An 18,584-nucleotide genomic window follows, 5' to 3' on the forward strand; every position below is an offset into this window, starting at 1 on the left:
GTGACACAAGCCTACCAGACGAGCTATATCACTTCTATGCTCGCTTCGAGGCAAGCGACACTGAGGCATGCATGACAGCATTAGCTGTTCCCGAGAACTGTGTGATCACGCTCCTCATAGCCGGCGTGAGTAAGACCTTTAACAGGTCAACATTCACAAGGCTGCGGGGCCAGACGGATTACCAGTACGTGTGCTCCGGGCATGTGCTGACCAACTGGCAGGTGTCTTCACTGACATTTTCAACATGTCCCTGATTTGAGTCTGTAATACTAACATGTTTCTAGCAGATCACCATAGTCCCTGTGCCCAAGAACACAAAGGAAACCTGCCTAAATGACTACAGACCCGTAACACTCACGTCCGTAGCCATGAAGTGCTTTGAAAGGCTGGTAATGGCTCACATACACACCATTATCCCAGAAACCCTAGATCCACTACAATTTCCATACCGCCCAAACAGAACCACATATGTTACAATCTCTATTGCACTCCAAAAGGAACACCTACATGAGAATGCTATTCATTGACTATAGCTCAGCGTTCAACACCATTGTACCCTCAAAGCTCATCACTGAGCTAAAGATCCTGGGATTAAAAACCTCACTCTGTAATTGGATCCTGGACTTCCTGACGGGCTGCCCCGAGGTGGTGAGGGTAGGTAGCAACACATCTGCCACGCTGATCCTCAACACTGGAGCCCCTCAGGGGTGTGTGCTCAGTCCCCTCCTGTACTCCCTGTTCACTGTATGGCCAGGCACGACTACAACACCATCATTAAGTTTGCAGACGACACAACAGTGGCCAGCAGTAGGCCTGATCACCGACAACGACGAGACAGCCTATAGGGAGGAGGTCGGAGACCTGGCCTGGTGGTGCCGGAATAACAATCTTTCCCTCAACGTAACCAGGACTAAGGAGATGATTGTGGACTACAGGAAAAGGAGGACGAGCACTCCCCTATTCCCATCGACAGGGCTGTAGTGGAGCAGGTTGGAAGCTTCAAGTTCCTTGGTGTCCACATCTCCAATAAACTAGAATGGTCCAAACACACCAAGACAGTTGTGAAGAGGGCACGACAAATCCTATTCCCCATCAGGAAACTAAAAAGATTTGGCATGGGTCCTCAGATCCTCAAAAGGTTCTACAGCTGCAACATTGAGAGCATCCTGACTGGTTGCATCACTGCCTGGTATGGCAATTGCTCGGCCTCCGACCGCAAGGCACTACAGAGGGTAGTGTGTACGGCCCAGTACATCACTGGGGCTAAGCTGCCTGCCATCCAGGATCTCTACACCACGCGGTGTCAGAGGAAGGTCCTAAAAATTGTCAAAGTCCCCAGCCACCCCAGTCATAGACTGTTCTCTCTACGACCGCATGGCAAGCGGTACCGGACTGCCAAGTCTAGGACAAAAAGTCTTCTCAACAGCTTCTACCCCCAAGCCATAACACTCCTGAACAGGTTATCAATTGGCTTCCCGGACTATTTGCATTATGTGCCCACCCCCCCAACCCCTCTTTTTACTCTGCTGCTTCTCTCTGTTTGTCATATATGCAAACTTTAACAATACATTCATGTACATACTCCCTTAATTGGCCCAACCAACCAGTGCCCCGCGATATTGGCTAACCTGGCTATCAGCATTGTGTCCTGCCACCCACCACCCACCAATCCCTATTTTTCCCACTGCTACTCTCTGTTTATCATATATGCATAGCCACTTTAACCATATCTACGTGTTCATACTTCCTCAATCAGCCCGACTAACCGGTGCCTGTATGTAGCCTCACTACTGTTATAGCCTCACTACTGTATATAGCCTTGCTACTGTTATTTTTCACTGTCTTTTTACTGTTGTTTTTATTTCTTTACTTACCTATTGTTCACTTAATACCTTTTTTGCACTATTGGTTAGAGCCTGTAAGTAAGCATTTCACTGTAAGGTCTGTTAAATTTGGCACACTTGACAAATAAACTTTGATTTGATTGATTCATAGCAAAGGGGGTGAATACATATATACACAGCACTTTTCCGTTTGATTTTGTTTTGAAACAAGTAATTTTTTTCACTTCACCAATTTGGACTATTTTGTTTATGTCCATTACATGAAATCCAAATAAAATCCTTTTAAATTATAGGTTGTAATGCAACAAAATAGGAAAAACGCCAAGGGGGATGAGTACTTTATACTGTATGTATATAATATCTGAATTTTTATCTTTGGAATGAAGTCCAATACAATTTTTTTGGTGAAAGGGTAATGTCAGACAATAATATCGGTCAACCGATTTATCGGTCGGCCTCTGTTACATCAGCTTCCCAGGTTGGTCACTATTAGATCTGCCTCAAAGCCTGGTTCATCACTATTACATCTGCCTCACTGTGGTCAAGAATAAGTCTCCAGACGTGTGAAGACAGTGTACCTTAACTGATAAAAAGGATTGACTCTAGTCAACACTGCAAAGGCTGGGTGATAATGATAGCTGCCTCAAAAGTTGGTCAATGTTTCTGCCACTACTCATAACCATGAATCCATGGAGCCATTTATACCCCCTCTTACAAAAACACACCAGTTGTTCTTGAAGAAAATCTTATTTTCTGAATTGATGAGAGTGGTGAGGCTAAAATCTTAATATTGATCATTGTCATTGAAGTCCTTCTGCTTGTCCTCCAAGGAGCTAACCTTTCTTCATCGGTGTGTGTGACCTTAGAAGTTTATTAACTCTGTTTGGTGTTTTCCAGACAAACGCGGAGGGGGCAGTCTGCAGCATTGGCAGCTCCTAGACCGGATCCTGCAGCAGATAGTCCTACAAGATGAGAAGGGAGAGGACCCGGACATAGCGCCCCTAGACAACTTCAGTGTCAAAAATATAATTCGCATGTGAGTATCCTGGCCTCACACGATTTGTGACACACCAACATAGATACACACTCTCACTCATACTCACGGACACAACTAAAAACGCGCCCGGATGTTTGCACACACAATGTTGCTTATGATCATGTGTCTTCATGTTGTCAAGCAACTGTGTTGAGAAATAGAGGTATTATGAGAGATTTTCTTTGTTGCTAGAGCTGTATATAGAACCTGACTGAACCAAGTAGGAAATTCAAGAGACACATGGAAGCATCCTTTTGGCATAACATCTTGTGCTGATCAAAGACTTCCTTGACATCGACAGCTGCTGTTATGACACAATGTTTCAATCTTGGTGGGAACACACAAAAATACTGAAATAGCCCAATGTTTGCTTACCAGAGTTCAAAGAGAGTGAAGAGAATGGGGTGGGGCATCTTTTGTTCACAAAACTAGACAGGATTTCAACTGGAAATTCAACGTGGGCTGCGGAACAATTCCCTACCTTTATTCTCAGTCTGCAGCCCTTCACTCCCCCTTATGGATTTAAACAGAATGGACTGATATAGGAAATATGGCGAAGACACCCTCTAGCCTTAACATACACCAATCTAATGCTATCGTATCCACAAGGGGGAGTGAGCAAGTGCACCCTTCATGGACAATGTATAGAAAATTGGACTGCAGCCATAAGCTGGGCCTGAGCGAGGATTCAGGGAAAGTGATTGGTCAGAATGGGGAGGTGGGGTGGCAGCAGGGGGCTGTGGGATTGCACGGTACCTGCCTCACTCAGTGAGGTGAATTGTCATGAAAGCAGAAGCAAGATCAAAAGGAATTGCTGTAATCGTGTTAGCCGAACGACTCCACGATTCCCAGCCCAGTCGACCATGTTACATTGAATCAATTTCTAACATTTTTGACATGCGTTTTTCTGGATTTTTTTGTTGTCATTCTGTCTCTCACTGTTCAAATAAACCTACCATAAAAATTATAGACTGATAATTTCTTTGTCAGTGGGCAAACGTACAAAATCAGCAGGGACCAAATACTTTTTCCCTCACTGTACATGTAGGTTGAAATGTCCAAGTTCTGTCTCTTTCCCCCTCTCCATCTCGGTCTCCCTTCATCTTTCACTCATCTTTCACTCTCCCTCCCTCTCTTCCTCCCATGTCTCCTCATAGTCATACTGTACCCCCCCCCCCCCCCCCCCATTTCTCTCTGTAATTCTTAAAACAAGCTAAGAGCAATGATTAATGTGTTTAGTCTTCTCTATGAAAGCACCACAAAGCATCGGGAGGAAACCTTGGCCAACGCTAGCCACTCAATTGACTTTCACTAACCTATGTTTGTATAATTGGTACACTTCGGTGTGATTCTTTCCAGTAGCAAAGTGGGCAAGTTTGGACACAAGTCCACCAATTGTGCCTCCATTAAACAGTTGAAATATTTAATAATGTATACATTAATGGCAGGCTTGTTTTGTTTCCATATAAACCCTCTTAGAGTATTGTGCTTGGAAAATAGTATAGGTTGAGAGGGAGAGGGTAGAAGTTAACTAAGTTATAGTCAACTATCGAAAGAGTACAGTGCGTCGGAGCCGTTGTTTGAGCCATTGTTGTTGATGGCAGACGCTCAGGAGTAGACGGTCTGAAAACAAATAAAGACAAAGTCGTTAATCATTTGTAGTCGCTGTGAGGACGGCTCTGGCAATCGCCTGCACTGACAGAAATGATCACTCCGCAAAACTTTTTTTTTTTTTTTTTAAACTAACTCATCTCTAGCAAATAACTGTCATTCGTTGATAGGTTTGAGCTGTTTAATGTACTTGGTTCTGAGATGAGTCTTGTCAAAATGTATTTTTTTCCCCAGGTACACTGTGCTTTGAGTGTAACAAAGTTGTATATATTTACAAAAGTACACTAGTGATCTCAAAAACACCTAAGTCACCTTGTCATCGTCATCTCTTCTAGGCATGAATATGTGCAAACTTATTTGGCCATTTCCTAGTCATCAATAGACGGTCAAAACAATGTGTCCATGTTCTCTGTCTGGATCTTCATTCTAGTTCTCTCGCTCTCTAGCTCTCTTGCTGTCTCGCTCTCTCTCAAACTCTATTTCCACTCCTTCACCTCCAGCCATGGGTACCACCATTGCACCAGGTGTCTCTGTCTCCATCATCTAGTCCTTCATGGCGCTTCCATTGATCATCTTTACAATTTCTTAGTCTCTCTCATAGCTTCCATATCCAATCTCACACTTTCACCCACTGTCAAACATGCTGTACCACTGTACCTATTGTAACATATTGATATCAGGGCCTGTGTTCACAGAGTCTCAGAGTAGGAGTGCTGATGTAGGATCAGTTTTGCCTTCTAGTTTGCCATAAAGAAGTTGATATGACAGGGGAAACCTAATCCTAGATCAGCACTCCTACTCTAATAGTGCTTTTTAAATACAGGCCTTAAACTCTAACCCGGTATAATGTATAGCATTGAAAACCTTAATTTGAGAACAACATCTATAAATATGAAAATAACAATGCAGCCTTATAGCCTTGATTGCATATTAATGACGACGTGCTATGCGAAGTTGGATAAATTACATTTCAACCCAGTCAGCAAAGCCAATGAATCGAAATTGCACTCATTACCAATTGTTCGCAAGATTGTGCCAACAGAGCTGGTCGCCTCGCTTCAAGTCCTTAGGAAACGATGCAGTAATTTGTTTTTATGTATTATTTCTTACATTGTTAGCTCAGAAAATCTTAAGTGTAATTACATATAGCCGGGAAGAACTATTGGATATAAGAGTGACATCAACTTACCAACATTACGACCAGGAATACGACTTTCCCGAAGCGGATCCTTTGTTCGGACCACCACCCAGGGCATTGTATCTAATCCCAGAGACCGAACAAAAACAACGTTGTCGCCGCAGGAGAGGCAGAAGGAGCGGCCTACTGGTCAGACTTAGAATGCGAGCACACCACCCACCGCCTCCGAGCATATTACTCACCAATGTCCAGTCTCTAGACAACTTGGTGGATGAAATTAGGGCACGAGTTGCCTTCCAGAGAGATCAGAGCTTGTAACAGTCTCTGTTTCACAGAAACATGGCTCTCTTGGGATATGTTGTCAGAGTTGGTACAGCCACCGGGTTTCTTCATGTGTCGCACCGAAAGAAACAAACATCTCTCTGGTAAGAAGAAGGGCGGGGGTGTATGCCTCATGATTAACGACTCATGGTGTAACAATAACAACATACAGGAACTCAAGTCCTTTTGTTCACCTGACCTAGAATTCCTTACAATCAAATGCTGACTGCATCATCTACCAAGAGAATTCTCTTTGATTATAGTCACAGCCGTATATACCCCCCCCCCCCCTCCCTCTCCCCAAGCATGGCCCTGAAAGAACTTCACTGGAATCTATGTAACCTGGAAAACATATATCCTGAGGCTGCATTTATTGTAGCTGAAGATTTTAACAAAGCTAATTTGAGAACAAGGCTACCTTGTACATTGACTTTAGTACCCGCTCGAGCAGAACACTGGACCACTGCTACTCAACCCCGCCCTGTGCAATTGGGTCCTGGACTTTCTGACGGGCCACCCAAGGTGGTGAAGGTAGGAAACAACATCTCCACTTCGCTGATCCTCAACACCGGGTCCCCACCAGGGTGTGTGCTTAGCCCCCTCTTGTACTCCCTGTTCACCCACGACTGAGTGGCCATGCACACCTCCAACTCAATCATCAAGTTTGCAGGCGACACAACAGTGGTGGGCTTGATACCAACAATGACAAGACAACCTACAGGGAGAAGGTGAGGGCCCTTGGAGTGTGGTGTCAGGAAAACAACCTTTCACTCAACGTCAACAAAACAAAGGAGATGATTGTGGACCACGGGAAACAGCAGAGGGAGCACCCCCCTATCCACATCGACAGGACAGTAGTGGAGAAGGTGGAAAGTTTTAAGTTCCTTGGTGGACACATCACGGATAAACTGAAATGGTCCACCCACACAGACAGCGTGGTGAAGAAGGTGCAACAATGCCTCTTCAATCTCAGGAGGCTGAAGAAATGTGGCTAACAAACTTTTACAGATGCACAATCAAGAGCATCCCGTCAGGCTGTATCACCGCCTGGTATGGCAACTGCCCTCAAACGCAAGGCTCTCCAGAGGGTATTGCGGTCTGCACAATGCTTCACCGGGGGCAAACTACCTGCCCTCCAGGACACATGCAGCATCCGATGTCACAGGAATGACAAAAAAGATAATCAAGGACAACAAGCACCCGAGCCACTGCCTGTTCACCCCGCTATCATCCAGAAGGCGAGGTCAGTACAGGTGCATCAAAGCTGGGACAGAAGCTGTTTTTCAGTCTTTCGATCTCAAGTCCATCAGACTGTTAAACAGCCATCAATAACATTGAGAGGCTGCTGCTGACCCAAATCACTGTCCACTTTAATAACTGGATTTAATAAAGGTATCACTAGTGAAATTAAATTATGCCAGTTTAATAATATTTGCATACCCTACATTCCTCATCTCATATGTATATACTGTACTCTATACCACCTACTGCATCTTACCTATTCTGTTCGGCCATCGCTCATCCATATATGTATATGTACATATTCTTATTCATTCCTTTACACTTGTGTGTATAAGGTAGTTGTTGTGAATTTGTTAGATTATTTGTTAGATATTACTGCACTGTCGGAACTAGAAGCACAAGCATTTCGCTACACTCGCATTAACATCTGCTAACCATGTGTATGTGACAAATACAATTTGATTTGATTTGAAATGGCCCATTTTCCTTGTATTGAATTGACCGTTTGGCTCGATTTAGTGTGGACCGTGGAGCCCTGTTACCAAATAGACTTTGATTAGGTTAAGAGCCATGTTGTTTGTCTTTCCTCACAGGTTGTTCAATGAAAATGAGGTTAAGCAATGGAGAGACCAAGCAGAGAAGTTTAGGAAAGGTAAAACGGTATCTTCTACATGTTTGAAACATCGCCATATGCTGGCCATAGTGCAGAAGTGCATCTATGGGATTGTGTTATGCCTTTGGCCAGAGATGCAGAGAGCCGTGTGTGTGTATTTGTCTGCATGTGTCCTTCTGTTTGCTTGTGAATGTCTACCGTGTGTGGGTGTAGTGTGTGCGTTTCTGTTTGTGTGTGTGTGCAAGTCCGAGTGCTTGTGTGTGCGAATTTGAGAATATACAACAATTTGAACAGCAATGATATCTTCTACACCATGTGCTCTTTTAGACCACTCAGAGCTAATGGCCAAGCTGGAGCGGAAAGAGAGGGAATGTGATACCAAGACGCAGGAGAAGGAGGACATGATGAAGACCCTCAATAAGATGAAGGACAAACTACAGAGAGAGGGAGTGGAGTTGCGGTCAGCGCGGGACCAAGTGCTCGACCTGCACTCGCGCATCAGTGACATAGCAGTAAGCATGCTTTCACAATGTCTCTTCTTGTCCCACTGTTTTAGGCTGTGTCCACACAGAGACGGATGAAATCGTATATGCAGTCATTATTGTGTTTTACTGTTTTAGTCCATCAGTCAAGTCTCAAGTCAATTATTTTGGGACAAGATGCAAATTCAAAGAGGCGGGCATATTATGTGTATTTTTTGACGGACAATCATTTCAGTTGTCCATCATCCAACAAATGACTTCCATTGAAAAGTTTTCATTATTAGATGCAAAATCTCTGTCTGTAGCCTTAGGGTTGGCAAACTGTAGTTAAAGATTGAAATTCAGAAAATCTATATTGTCCCGTTGCTAGCAATGGAGTTTCAACATTATACATATGTTTACACATATTTCGAAAAGGCAAACACATAGTCATGTTCAATTACATACTGTTTGAAGGTTGGTTTGAAACCACATGTTATATTCTTAATGTGATGCCAAATGCTTCATAGTTTGTTTTAGTTTAATGGTGTGCAAATAAAAGTTTTTAATAGATTGTTTGATTTTCTTATTTCTAACAAGTAAACATCCTCTCATTTTCTTTCTTTCCACCAATAGGGTGACAGCGTACCTTTCCCTCCTCCGCCCCCTGGTGGCCCCGTCCCCCCTCCCCCCATGACTGGAGGCTTCCCTCCGCCCCCTCCCCCTCTGCCATTCAGCTGCCCTCCTCCTCCCCCTCCTCCACCTGGAGGCCCTCCTCCTCCTCCTGGAGCTCCACCCATCTTCTCTGGAATCCCACCTCCTCTGGGCCCACCTGGATTTATTACTACTGCTACCATGCGCTCCAAGTCTATCCCGCAGCCCTCGCACCCACTCAAATCTTTCAACTGGGCCAAGCTGGGCGAGGTAAAGAGTACTGGTCTGTTGTCTGATTTCACTGAAATAACCACTTCTAGGGCTACATTTAATATAAATATATTTGTGTTAATGTACAGTACCAGTCAAAAGTTTGGAAACGGCTACTCATTCAAGGGTTTTTCTTTCTTTTTACTATTTTCTACATTGTAGTACACTAGTGAAGACATCAAAACTATGAAATAACACAAATGGAATCATGTAGTAACCAAAAAAAACAGTACTTTTTCAAAGTAGTCACCCTTTGCCTTGATGACAGCTTTGCACACTCTTGGCATTCTCTCAACCAGCTTCACCTGGAATGCTTTTCCAACAGTCTTGAAGGAGTTCCCACATATGCTGAGCACTTGTTGGTTGATTTCCCTTCACTCTGTAGTCCAACCCATCCCAAACCATCCCAATTGGGTTGAGGTAGGGTGATGGTGGAGGCCAGGTCATCTGATCCAGCACTCCATTACTATCCTTCTTGGTCAAATAGCCCTTACACATTCTGGAAGTGTTTTGGGTTATTGTCCTGTTGAACAACAAATGATAGTCCCACTAAGCGCAAAGCTGTCATCAAGGTGGCTAGTTTGAAGAATCTCAAATATAAAATATATTTTGTTTTATTTAACAAATTTTTTCCCCCTATTATTCTACAATGTAAAAAATAGTCTAAATAAATAAAAACCCTGGAATGAGTAGGTGTGCAATTTAGACTATGAAGAGGAGGTTGTTAGCATTCCAGCTTGGTCCTTATGTTGGGGTTTGATGAACGTAGATTACAACAGAGCACTGTGCTAGCATTTCACTATGCACTGAATGGAACCCATTTTGTTGAATTGAGTTTCTCAGGACAGAGAATTTGCAGTAGACTATTCTGCCCTGGGTTAACTTTTAGTAAGTACATCATTTGTTACATGGGTCGTTCCACGAAATGAGTGCCTTTTGCATCCCAATATTGAATTTTAAAAGCCTGTTATATTAAATGAAGTTCCCTTTTAATATAGACCACATTGATAATTCAATTAATCAGATTTTCTAGGTGAGTTGAGGCTTGCTAAAGTGCCAAGATTCTGCATTTCGACGTACCCTCCATCAACCCTGTGTCATTTCTCTGAAGAGTTGAACCAAGTTTCACTATCATTGTAAAACCCTAGTTATGTTGTTGCTTTGACAAAGTCATTTCTGAAGACTATTATTTATTTAATGTGATTAGTGATTAAGGATTTATTTAGATACGTCTCTTATTAGAAGGTCAACCCTGTTAACGTGAACTGAACTCTCGTTTTAAATTATGAAACTGTTCCTTTATCAATATTTGTTTCAAAACAAATATTGAACCCCAATAGTCAAATCATAGAGTAAAACAGGTAAGCTGGTTCTACTCTTTTTGACCATTTTCTGTTGTTTTGTGGTGGAAAACGGCGAGTCGACCATAACACTTCAACCCTGTTACTCATAAATAGGCTAAAAATATTTTAAGTTTCATTTTTTTTTTTTGGTGAAGCTAGCATTCAATTGCCAATCCCTGTTGTACACAACAAGCTTCATTACTGGTCACAAGGGGATTTATGGCTGATTTAAGAAGAAATCGTCAACCATGTCACGGTCAATCCTGTTACTTTTTTTGGCACTAAATTGGTACTTAATATAGTCATTTTTTATTAAACCTCTAGAGATGGGAAAACTTAAGTTGACAAAATGTTAAAATTAGTTGAAATAAAAAGTGTATTTTGACCTAGTTACACTTCTCAAAAGATGATGTAGGATTTAATTTTGCCTGAAATGACTAACATTGCTAACTAGCTTGCACACAACTAATTAGAAAAATAGTAGGCCTATGCAGTAGACTGTTCTGGGGCTAACTATTAGTTAGGGCAAAATTTATTACATCTTATAATCGCTGACATTCTTACACTTACACTTGTCTGCAATCATCTCTGGCACACAGCACCCCCCCCCCCCCCCCCCCAATCCTCGATTATTACTGTTTATAATCTGGTGTAGGGTGAAGTTGCCCCTAGACGGTGATCTTGGGTCAGTTTAACATTTTCCCCACTAATTATTAATTTGAGCTGATCCTAGATCTGTAACAGCAGGAAACTTCAGAGTTTGTAATCCACCCTCAATTTATGGCCACCCCGCAGAATAAGATCACTGGCACCATCTGGCACGACGTTGATGACCTGAGGGCCTTCAAGATCCTCGACCTCAAGGACATCGAAAAGATGTTCTCGGCCTATCAGAGACAGCAAGTATGGACACTTTGAATTGATTGGATAAGTAAAACAGCATTTTTAGTTAGTGGGGCGTTGTCACCTAAACTGTCAAATATCGTGGGGATTGAAATGTGTCTGTGTGCGTACATGCTGGTAGTGTATGTAAAAATATATAGACATGCACTATGTGGTTGCAGTGGCAGAAAGGGATTGATTGTGTTTGAAGTAATGCATTGAGCCTTGACATCTTGGTGTGTGTGCATGTGCTTGTGCGTGTCTATGTGTGACAGAATGTATGTATGCTTGTGTGTGTGCGTGCGTGCGCGTGTGTTTGAGTGGTTTTGAAGAGTCCGGAGTCAGGCTTACTCATGGCTTTATGCTAACCTTAGGTGCTGTTCCCTCCTGAATGGCTGATTGTGTGAATGTCAAAGAGCTGGAGCGTGTCTTCAGTGCATTTGGTAGGGGGCGGGCAAGGTTCTTCAGTCTCATGGGCTGCACCCCAAATGGCAGAGGGTAGAGGGTGCATACTGAAATACTCCAGATATAACAGACTGACCCTAGCCCCCCAACACATGAACTATTGCAGCATAAATACTGGAGGTTGACATAGGAGGGGTCGGGAGACTGTGGCCCTGTCGGACGATACCCCCGGAAGCCCTCACACCACTTGAGGGATATCTTCAACTACCAACCTACTACCCTGAGACAACCCCTGGGCCAGCCTACACTCAATCATAGGACCTACTGAAGACATGAGTCTTCAATAAAGTCTTAAAGGTTGAGACTGAGTTTGCGTCTCTCACATGGATAGGCAGACCATTCCATAAAAATGGAGCTCTGTAGGAGAAAATGTGTTTTTTCTCGGTAAACAATCAAGCATAATTCAAATTCATTACATAGGCCTAAATTAAATTGATTTTATGTTCAGTACTAGATGTAATGCAAGATATCCTTGAGTGTCCTGAAAGGCATCTGCCAAATAAAATGTGTTATCTGATAGGCCAGTGCTTGACTCATTTTGGGTGCTGGTGCCATTTGTATTTAGATACATTCTATAGGTGCAGGAAAATCATAAAAAATGTGATCTGATTCGCCAATGATCTGATCAATCTGATTGTGTAAAGCGAAGCAATGTGCTTAATATTAGGAAACTTTAAACTTTTTTTAATAGAGGCCATCAAAACTCAGTTCTCACACACAATTGCATAGCATAGACTATAGAAATGTTGCGGCAACATAGGCTTATAGGAACACTTTTTTAATTCTATGCATCAAGCAGCCATGAGGAGCTGGATCTCGCTGCGTAGCAGGTGATCCTATGTCACCCTGAATAGCAGGGCTCTCATAAAGTGTTTGATTTGATTTTCGATGGCATTTGCATTGATGTCAATGATTAGAGGGACAATCGAGCGCTGAATATCAGGCCATTAGGGACTGGCCGTTAGCAAGTTTGGTAGGCCACTAATTACCATCAATGGCAACAGAGCGCACTTTTGGAGAAGCCTAGTTTACTATGACTCAACTATGATGTTGAATTTGACTGCAGTCATGACTTGTGACTGCCGGTGTGGCAGTAATATGATCATCATAATAGCCCTAGTCAAAAGTAAGGCACTATGTAAGGAATAGGGTGCTATTTGGGACACAGCCATGGAGTAGGCTAAAACAAAGGAACCAGTCAATATCGTCACTGTCATGAGGACTTACCACAGCCCAGACTTAGCCAAAGACTTATATTTCTGTCAGGACCTTGAAATAGGGTGATTGGGGGACAATGTGCTACAGTATTTGCGTACAAGGGAACGGAAAAGGAGGAAACCTAGTCAGTTGTACAACTGAATGCATTCAACTGCATTTAACCTAAAAACCTTAGCTGCTAGTTAGCTATTATGACTAACTATGCCTATACATGTTTTTGAAGCTAATGTACTTAGCAATGATTTAATCATGTACACGCACTCATTTTAAGTCTGTACCGGTGTACTTAAGCTAATTAAGGCTAACTCATCCAGTGATATCAATGGGAGGTCCTAATTATCTTCAAATCTCCCAATTGGGTTTGCATACAAAATGGATTAAGCAGTAATTTGCTGGTAAGCCTAATATCAATAGTTTAAACAATGTTTTACCCACAGACTTAGTAAGAGGGTCATAAAATGGAGGTGTTACAATAGTTTGTGTAACATTTAAAAAAACATGTTTTATTGGTTTAATCAATAAACTGCCAATTCCTTCGCCCTTGTTGTTCTTATAAAGGGCCGGCTATGATTAATGGCTCATTTGAAGACTGTAGTGAAAGTGATTCATGAATGATGTTTATTTATACAAGTAACCAATGGTCTCGTCCTGCATTGACAAGTGCTGTATTCCGTTTGATGGTATTCCAACGGTTATATATGACTAGTCTTCCTTTCTAGACTTTTAATTTGTCATTTTATCCACTAATATCATTTTGTGATGGGTTGCTTCCCAAAACCTTTTACAAGCTCATCGTCACCAGTAGTGATGAAACAAGCCCTTGAAGACTTTCGATGAACCAAGCCCCCCAGAGACATCTGCACTTTTGCATTCTAGTATGTAGTGGTGTAGTCTCTAGTTGCTAGCTACTGTGGTTTTGCCTTTCTTTGCTGGCTTGAAGTGCTAACCTTTGCATGTGTTTCGATTTTGGTCTCTCTCGCTCTCTCTGCACTCTCCGACTACCTGGGCAGGAGCTGCTCACTAACCAATCCTTCAAGCAGGTGAGTCTCGGGTCTCTCGTGCTCCCACACTGTTACCTCTGTCTCTCCTTCCCTCCCTCCCTTCCTCTCTCCCTTCTCCGAGCACACATGGGCTGCCACATGGATAATCATGTAGTGTTTGAAGTAGCTAGTGGCGTTATTGGTCTTTTGACCTCAATGGGGAATTTCTGGTGAATTAAAGGTTTAAATAAAACATGTAATACATATTGGAAAATGAAACATTTATAGTATATTTCAAGTTTAATTAATTGGCTTGCTTGATTAGAGGTTAATAAGCATTACAAATGTTTTCTAAATGTACTTACCTGGATAAAAAGGGTTAAATTAGTAAACAAATAAGATAACAGCAGAGATAGATCTGTTTTAACAGTGATGGTTGAAGATTGTGCTTTTAATGATATCTTAGTACTAAAACTGTCCGTTAGATAACATATCTAAAAATGTCAGTCCGCTCATGACTGACAGTGAATTTGAAAGTGTCATGGTCAAATGAGGTAGCAGGGTTGGGATCAGTTCAATTTCAATTCAGTCATTCAGGAAGTAAGCAAATTGGAATGTGAGCTTACTTCCTGAATTGACGGTATTTATATGGTATTGACCCCATCCCTGACATGTACAGTACTTGTGGGAAAGCAATCAGTGGTAAATCATCAGTCAGTTGTTAACAGCACTTCTCAGTTCTGACCTTAGTTCATGAAGCCTTTAATGCCCCTAGTTGGGTTCAAGAAGCCAAAGTGTAATTTCACTATCAATTATCATAACCATCATCACTAAACTACAATGAACAAAGTAAGAAAAGTATGAAGCAGAGCGCAGTTAAGTCCACTTAGCTAAAGCCAACAAACAAGTGTGGCCAAGAACACAAAACAAGGTTCCCCCACTACCTTTTGATCACCCCAGTTAATTGTAACAATTCTAAAGGTGTATACATCTGGAGTGCGTGCGTGAGTAGAGATAGCAGGGCTGGGCGGCTGCAGTACAGCAAATGGGAGTGGTCCCTTGACCCTGTGCCATCCTGCCAGTCAGGCTTTGCTGTAGAACTATTGGTCAATGCGGGCATGGAAGAAAAGCATCTTTCTTTGGAAGCCAGTAGCTGTTTCAAATGCGTCATCCTTCCCGTAACCCCAAAGGGACATTTCGGAAGTGCAGGAAGCCTGCTTAGACCATAAATAAAATATACTTTTGAACATTTCAACCCCAGACAGTTTTTAAACATCTATTCGTTCCCCTTGTGGATTTTTTAATACTACATTTGTGTGAAGCTTACCAAAATATCTGACAAGCTGCCTCGCACCCAGTTCGTAGCACCGTTTCCTGCCCTTTCGGAAATGTTTATGGAATAGCCTACGCTGTGTTCTTGATGGTGACTCACCAAAAAGCGTTCCTCCCAAGACCTATTTTAGATTTTCTGCTCGCACCGACATGGACTTTTGAAGATCTTTTTTTCATGGCTTTTCTGAGCTCTTCTTATATGCCTGACTGCAAATGCTTCATTTCATCAAGATGTTTATAAGACCTCCATAATGCCCTAACGAAAACTGACATAAACACTCGGTGACAGTTGAAAACCTTTCCTGGCCAGGTGCCTTTGCCAATGGTTCTGGGAAGGGCGATTGTGACCAAAGGCCAACATTGGCACAACCTTAGCATTCAACCACAGGGGAGGGTACAGTATGGTAGTATTGTGGGTAGACTTCCAATGTAGGGGCTTTAAATACCCTTCTCCTGCACTAAAGTGTCCATTAGTCACATTTCACACGAAAAGAAGTGGCATCACACGTCTTCCATCCAATAATTTGCTAATTGGCCTTAAACTGAACATGGGTGTGTCTGAAATGGCACCCGTATTCCTTGTAGTCCACTACTACCAGGGCCCGCCTTGGTCAACAGTAGTGGACTATAAAGGGAGTAGCGGCACCCAATTCCATTCTCACTTGAGGTGTCAATGCCGTATACTGTCAGACACTGATCTCGTTTCTTCTCTCCTCCCTCCCTTCTCTCCCTGTGAAGAAGGAAACAGGCTCGATGGATGACCTGTACCTGAGCACTCGCAAGGTGAAGGAGCTGTCGGTAATCGACGGTCGCCGCGCTCAGAACTGCGTCATCCTGCTCTCTAAGTATGCACAATCCCCTCCTGTGTCGATGCTAAGTCTTTTGATGTAACCCTGGGACATCAGGACTCAGTGCAATTAGACACATACAGAATTAGAGGGGAGTACAAAGAGGTGGAAGGAATAGTTGGAAGGGTGGACTCTGGTATTGAAACTCAGCCTGGTAGGGAACAATATATGTATGTGCCTAGAGCGTAACCACTTCACAACAGCCACCACATATAGGACTTATAGGTTGTTTTGTTACGCACATCACATTATAGTCCAGTCTCAGATCTATTTGTGCTCTGTAGCCAACTACTATGGTCGTTACAGGAGTTAGCTATACAACACAAACCGATATAGGATCCAGGTTAATCGTATTATAATTCTCAACCCTTGTAACCATAAAGATGGCATTATATTTGCCTTTTTGGCATGTATCTTTGCAATATATTATGTTAGAAAGTATGCAAGGCACCCTGAACTATACTGCAAAGTAAGTACACGGTAACTCAATTGACTCCTCTGTGGTGCCGTGGTAGCAAGGAGGTGGGGGGACGGGACTTCCGAGGGTCAAGCGTTCCACAGAGATGCTGGCCCATGTTGACTTAGATGCTTCCCACAGTTGTGGCAAATTGGCTGGATGTCCTTTGGGTGGTGGACCATTCTTGATACACATGGAAAACTGTTGAATGTGAAAAACCCAGCAGCATTGCAGTTCTTGACACTCAAACTGGTGTGCCTGGCACCTATTACCATAACACTTTCACTTTTTTAAATATTTTGTCTTGCCCATTCACCCTCTGAATGATTCACACTGATTTAACAGGTGTCATCAATAACTGTAGCTTTTACCTGGTCAGTGTATTTTTAATGGACTCCTCAAGGAGGAGGAGATCTGTTCAGGAAATGCAATTATATGGCATAGTAGTCATTTAGAAGAGCAGGGTTTTTTAAACTGGAGCCAAGGATGTGTGATTTGAAAAACATGACATTCCTTTTTGCTGATTTGTCGAAGTAATTGAGGAATCACAGTTATAAGCATGACTGAAATGATAAATGTCTAAAACTAGACAAACAGTATAACTTCTCCTCGGGGGATGTCCAGTCACATAACATCTTGACTGGGATAAATTTTTGTCACTTCCAAGGAGCTAACTTCTCCCCCAATTCACAATATGGCCATTTGTATACTTTAGTGCCCTAAGAGAGATGATTGAGAGTCTTGTCCCACTTCACAGATCAATAGACAGGATTTTAGAGCCCCCACATGCCCTGGAGCTCAGGTCACTGTCATTGCCTATGTCCCAAATGGCACCATATTCCCTATGTTGTGCATTACTTTTGACCAGAGCTCTATAGGCCTAAGGGTCCCATTTAGGATGCCGCCAATGCCATTGACTAAAAACTAGTGGGTACATACACAGGCCCAACCATTTCCAAATGAGGTCAGTCTGTAGTCAGTAGGGCTTTGTTGTGTACTGCCAGAGAGTGTCATCGATCCAAACCCAATGCAGTGGGCACTGATCAACTCTGCTGCTGTTGGCCATACTCTCGAGGTCGAGTATGGTCTGGTAAAGCAGTACAATGTATGGAAGTTACCCTACGGTACTACAGTACATTGGAGTGATTGTGTTGCTTGTACTGTTGGTTTTTCATTAGTCAATCCTTTGGTTATATTGTAACCTAGTTGAACGGATAGGTTGATATGCTAGTATTTGAGCACAACCAATTTACTGTGCATGGCAAACTCATTTTGACAGGCTATTTAATGTGAAGAGCTTTGTTTTGTTAGGTTCTAATTTTGAGTAAATAACTTAAGACGCTTAACCAAGTTTAATTCTTCCCAAAGGGTCGATACAGCTGTAATTCAGACAAAAAACATTTCACACAAGCACTGATATTTAACCCTTTCTCCTAGGCTGAGTCTTCTCCTCCACAACTGAACAGCCAATGCATCCCTGTTGCTAGACAGAACCATAGTGATATATGTTCTTCCTCACTTCATCTAACCTGACCTCTTCCCCAAAGTGCTCACTCCTCCCCAGGTCAAGGCTGTCATGGTTATAGATTCCAGACTGTGTCTCTTCTCCTCCCAGAGTATCCCTGATGGCTAACAATAACATATCCTGACATAATGTAAACAGTATACATTACCCTCTCTCCCTCAGTGACATTGTTAGTTTCTAAGATCTCCACCCTCTAAACCTCAGCACTCCATCAGTGACATGAATAAGTATATTTTCATTCTCTCAGAACCCAACAGTTTGCATTGTGTATCACATTGCCTGGTGCGGATAATTGACTTTTCAATATGAACCCACATTGATTGGAAACATGGCACCACTGTGTG

General features: G+C 42.6%; 1 protein-coding gene across 4 annotated transcripts in view; it reads left to right on the forward strand.

Moving 5' to 3' along the window:
* daam2 (dishevelled associated activator of morphogenesis 2) overlaps positions 1 to 18,584 on the forward strand; it is a 234,287-nt gene that overhangs the window by 194,073 nt on the left and 21,630 nt on the right. For 2 of the 4 annotated variants that reach the window (XM_036963290.2, XM_036963289.2), the window contains exons 11-17: positions 2,742 to 2,880; positions 7,786 to 7,844; positions 8,133 to 8,317; positions 8,903 to 9,190; positions 11,329 to 11,436; positions 14,109 to 14,138; positions 16,149 to 16,255. In XM_036963290.2, coding sequence (XP_036819185.1) covers positions 2,742 to 2,880; positions 7,786 to 7,844; positions 8,133 to 8,317; positions 8,903 to 9,190; positions 11,329 to 11,436; positions 14,109 to 14,138; positions 16,149 to 16,255 — 916 coding nt within the window. The remainder of the gene's footprint in view (positions 1 to 2,741; positions 2,881 to 7,785; positions 7,845 to 8,132; positions 8,318 to 8,902; positions 9,191 to 11,328; positions 11,437 to 14,108; positions 14,139 to 16,148; positions 16,256 to 18,584) is intronic. The other 2 variants (XM_036963291.2, XM_090221720.1) reach the window with 1 other exon arrangement.

This window comes from Oncorhynchus mykiss, chromosome 26 (genome assembly GCF_057628025.1).
Source record: "Oncorhynchus mykiss isolate SJ-2025 chromosome 26, ASM5762802v1, whole genome shotgun sequence".
Classification (NCBI taxonomy): Eukaryota; Metazoa; Chordata; class Actinopteri; order Salmoniformes; family Salmonidae; genus Oncorhynchus; species Oncorhynchus mykiss.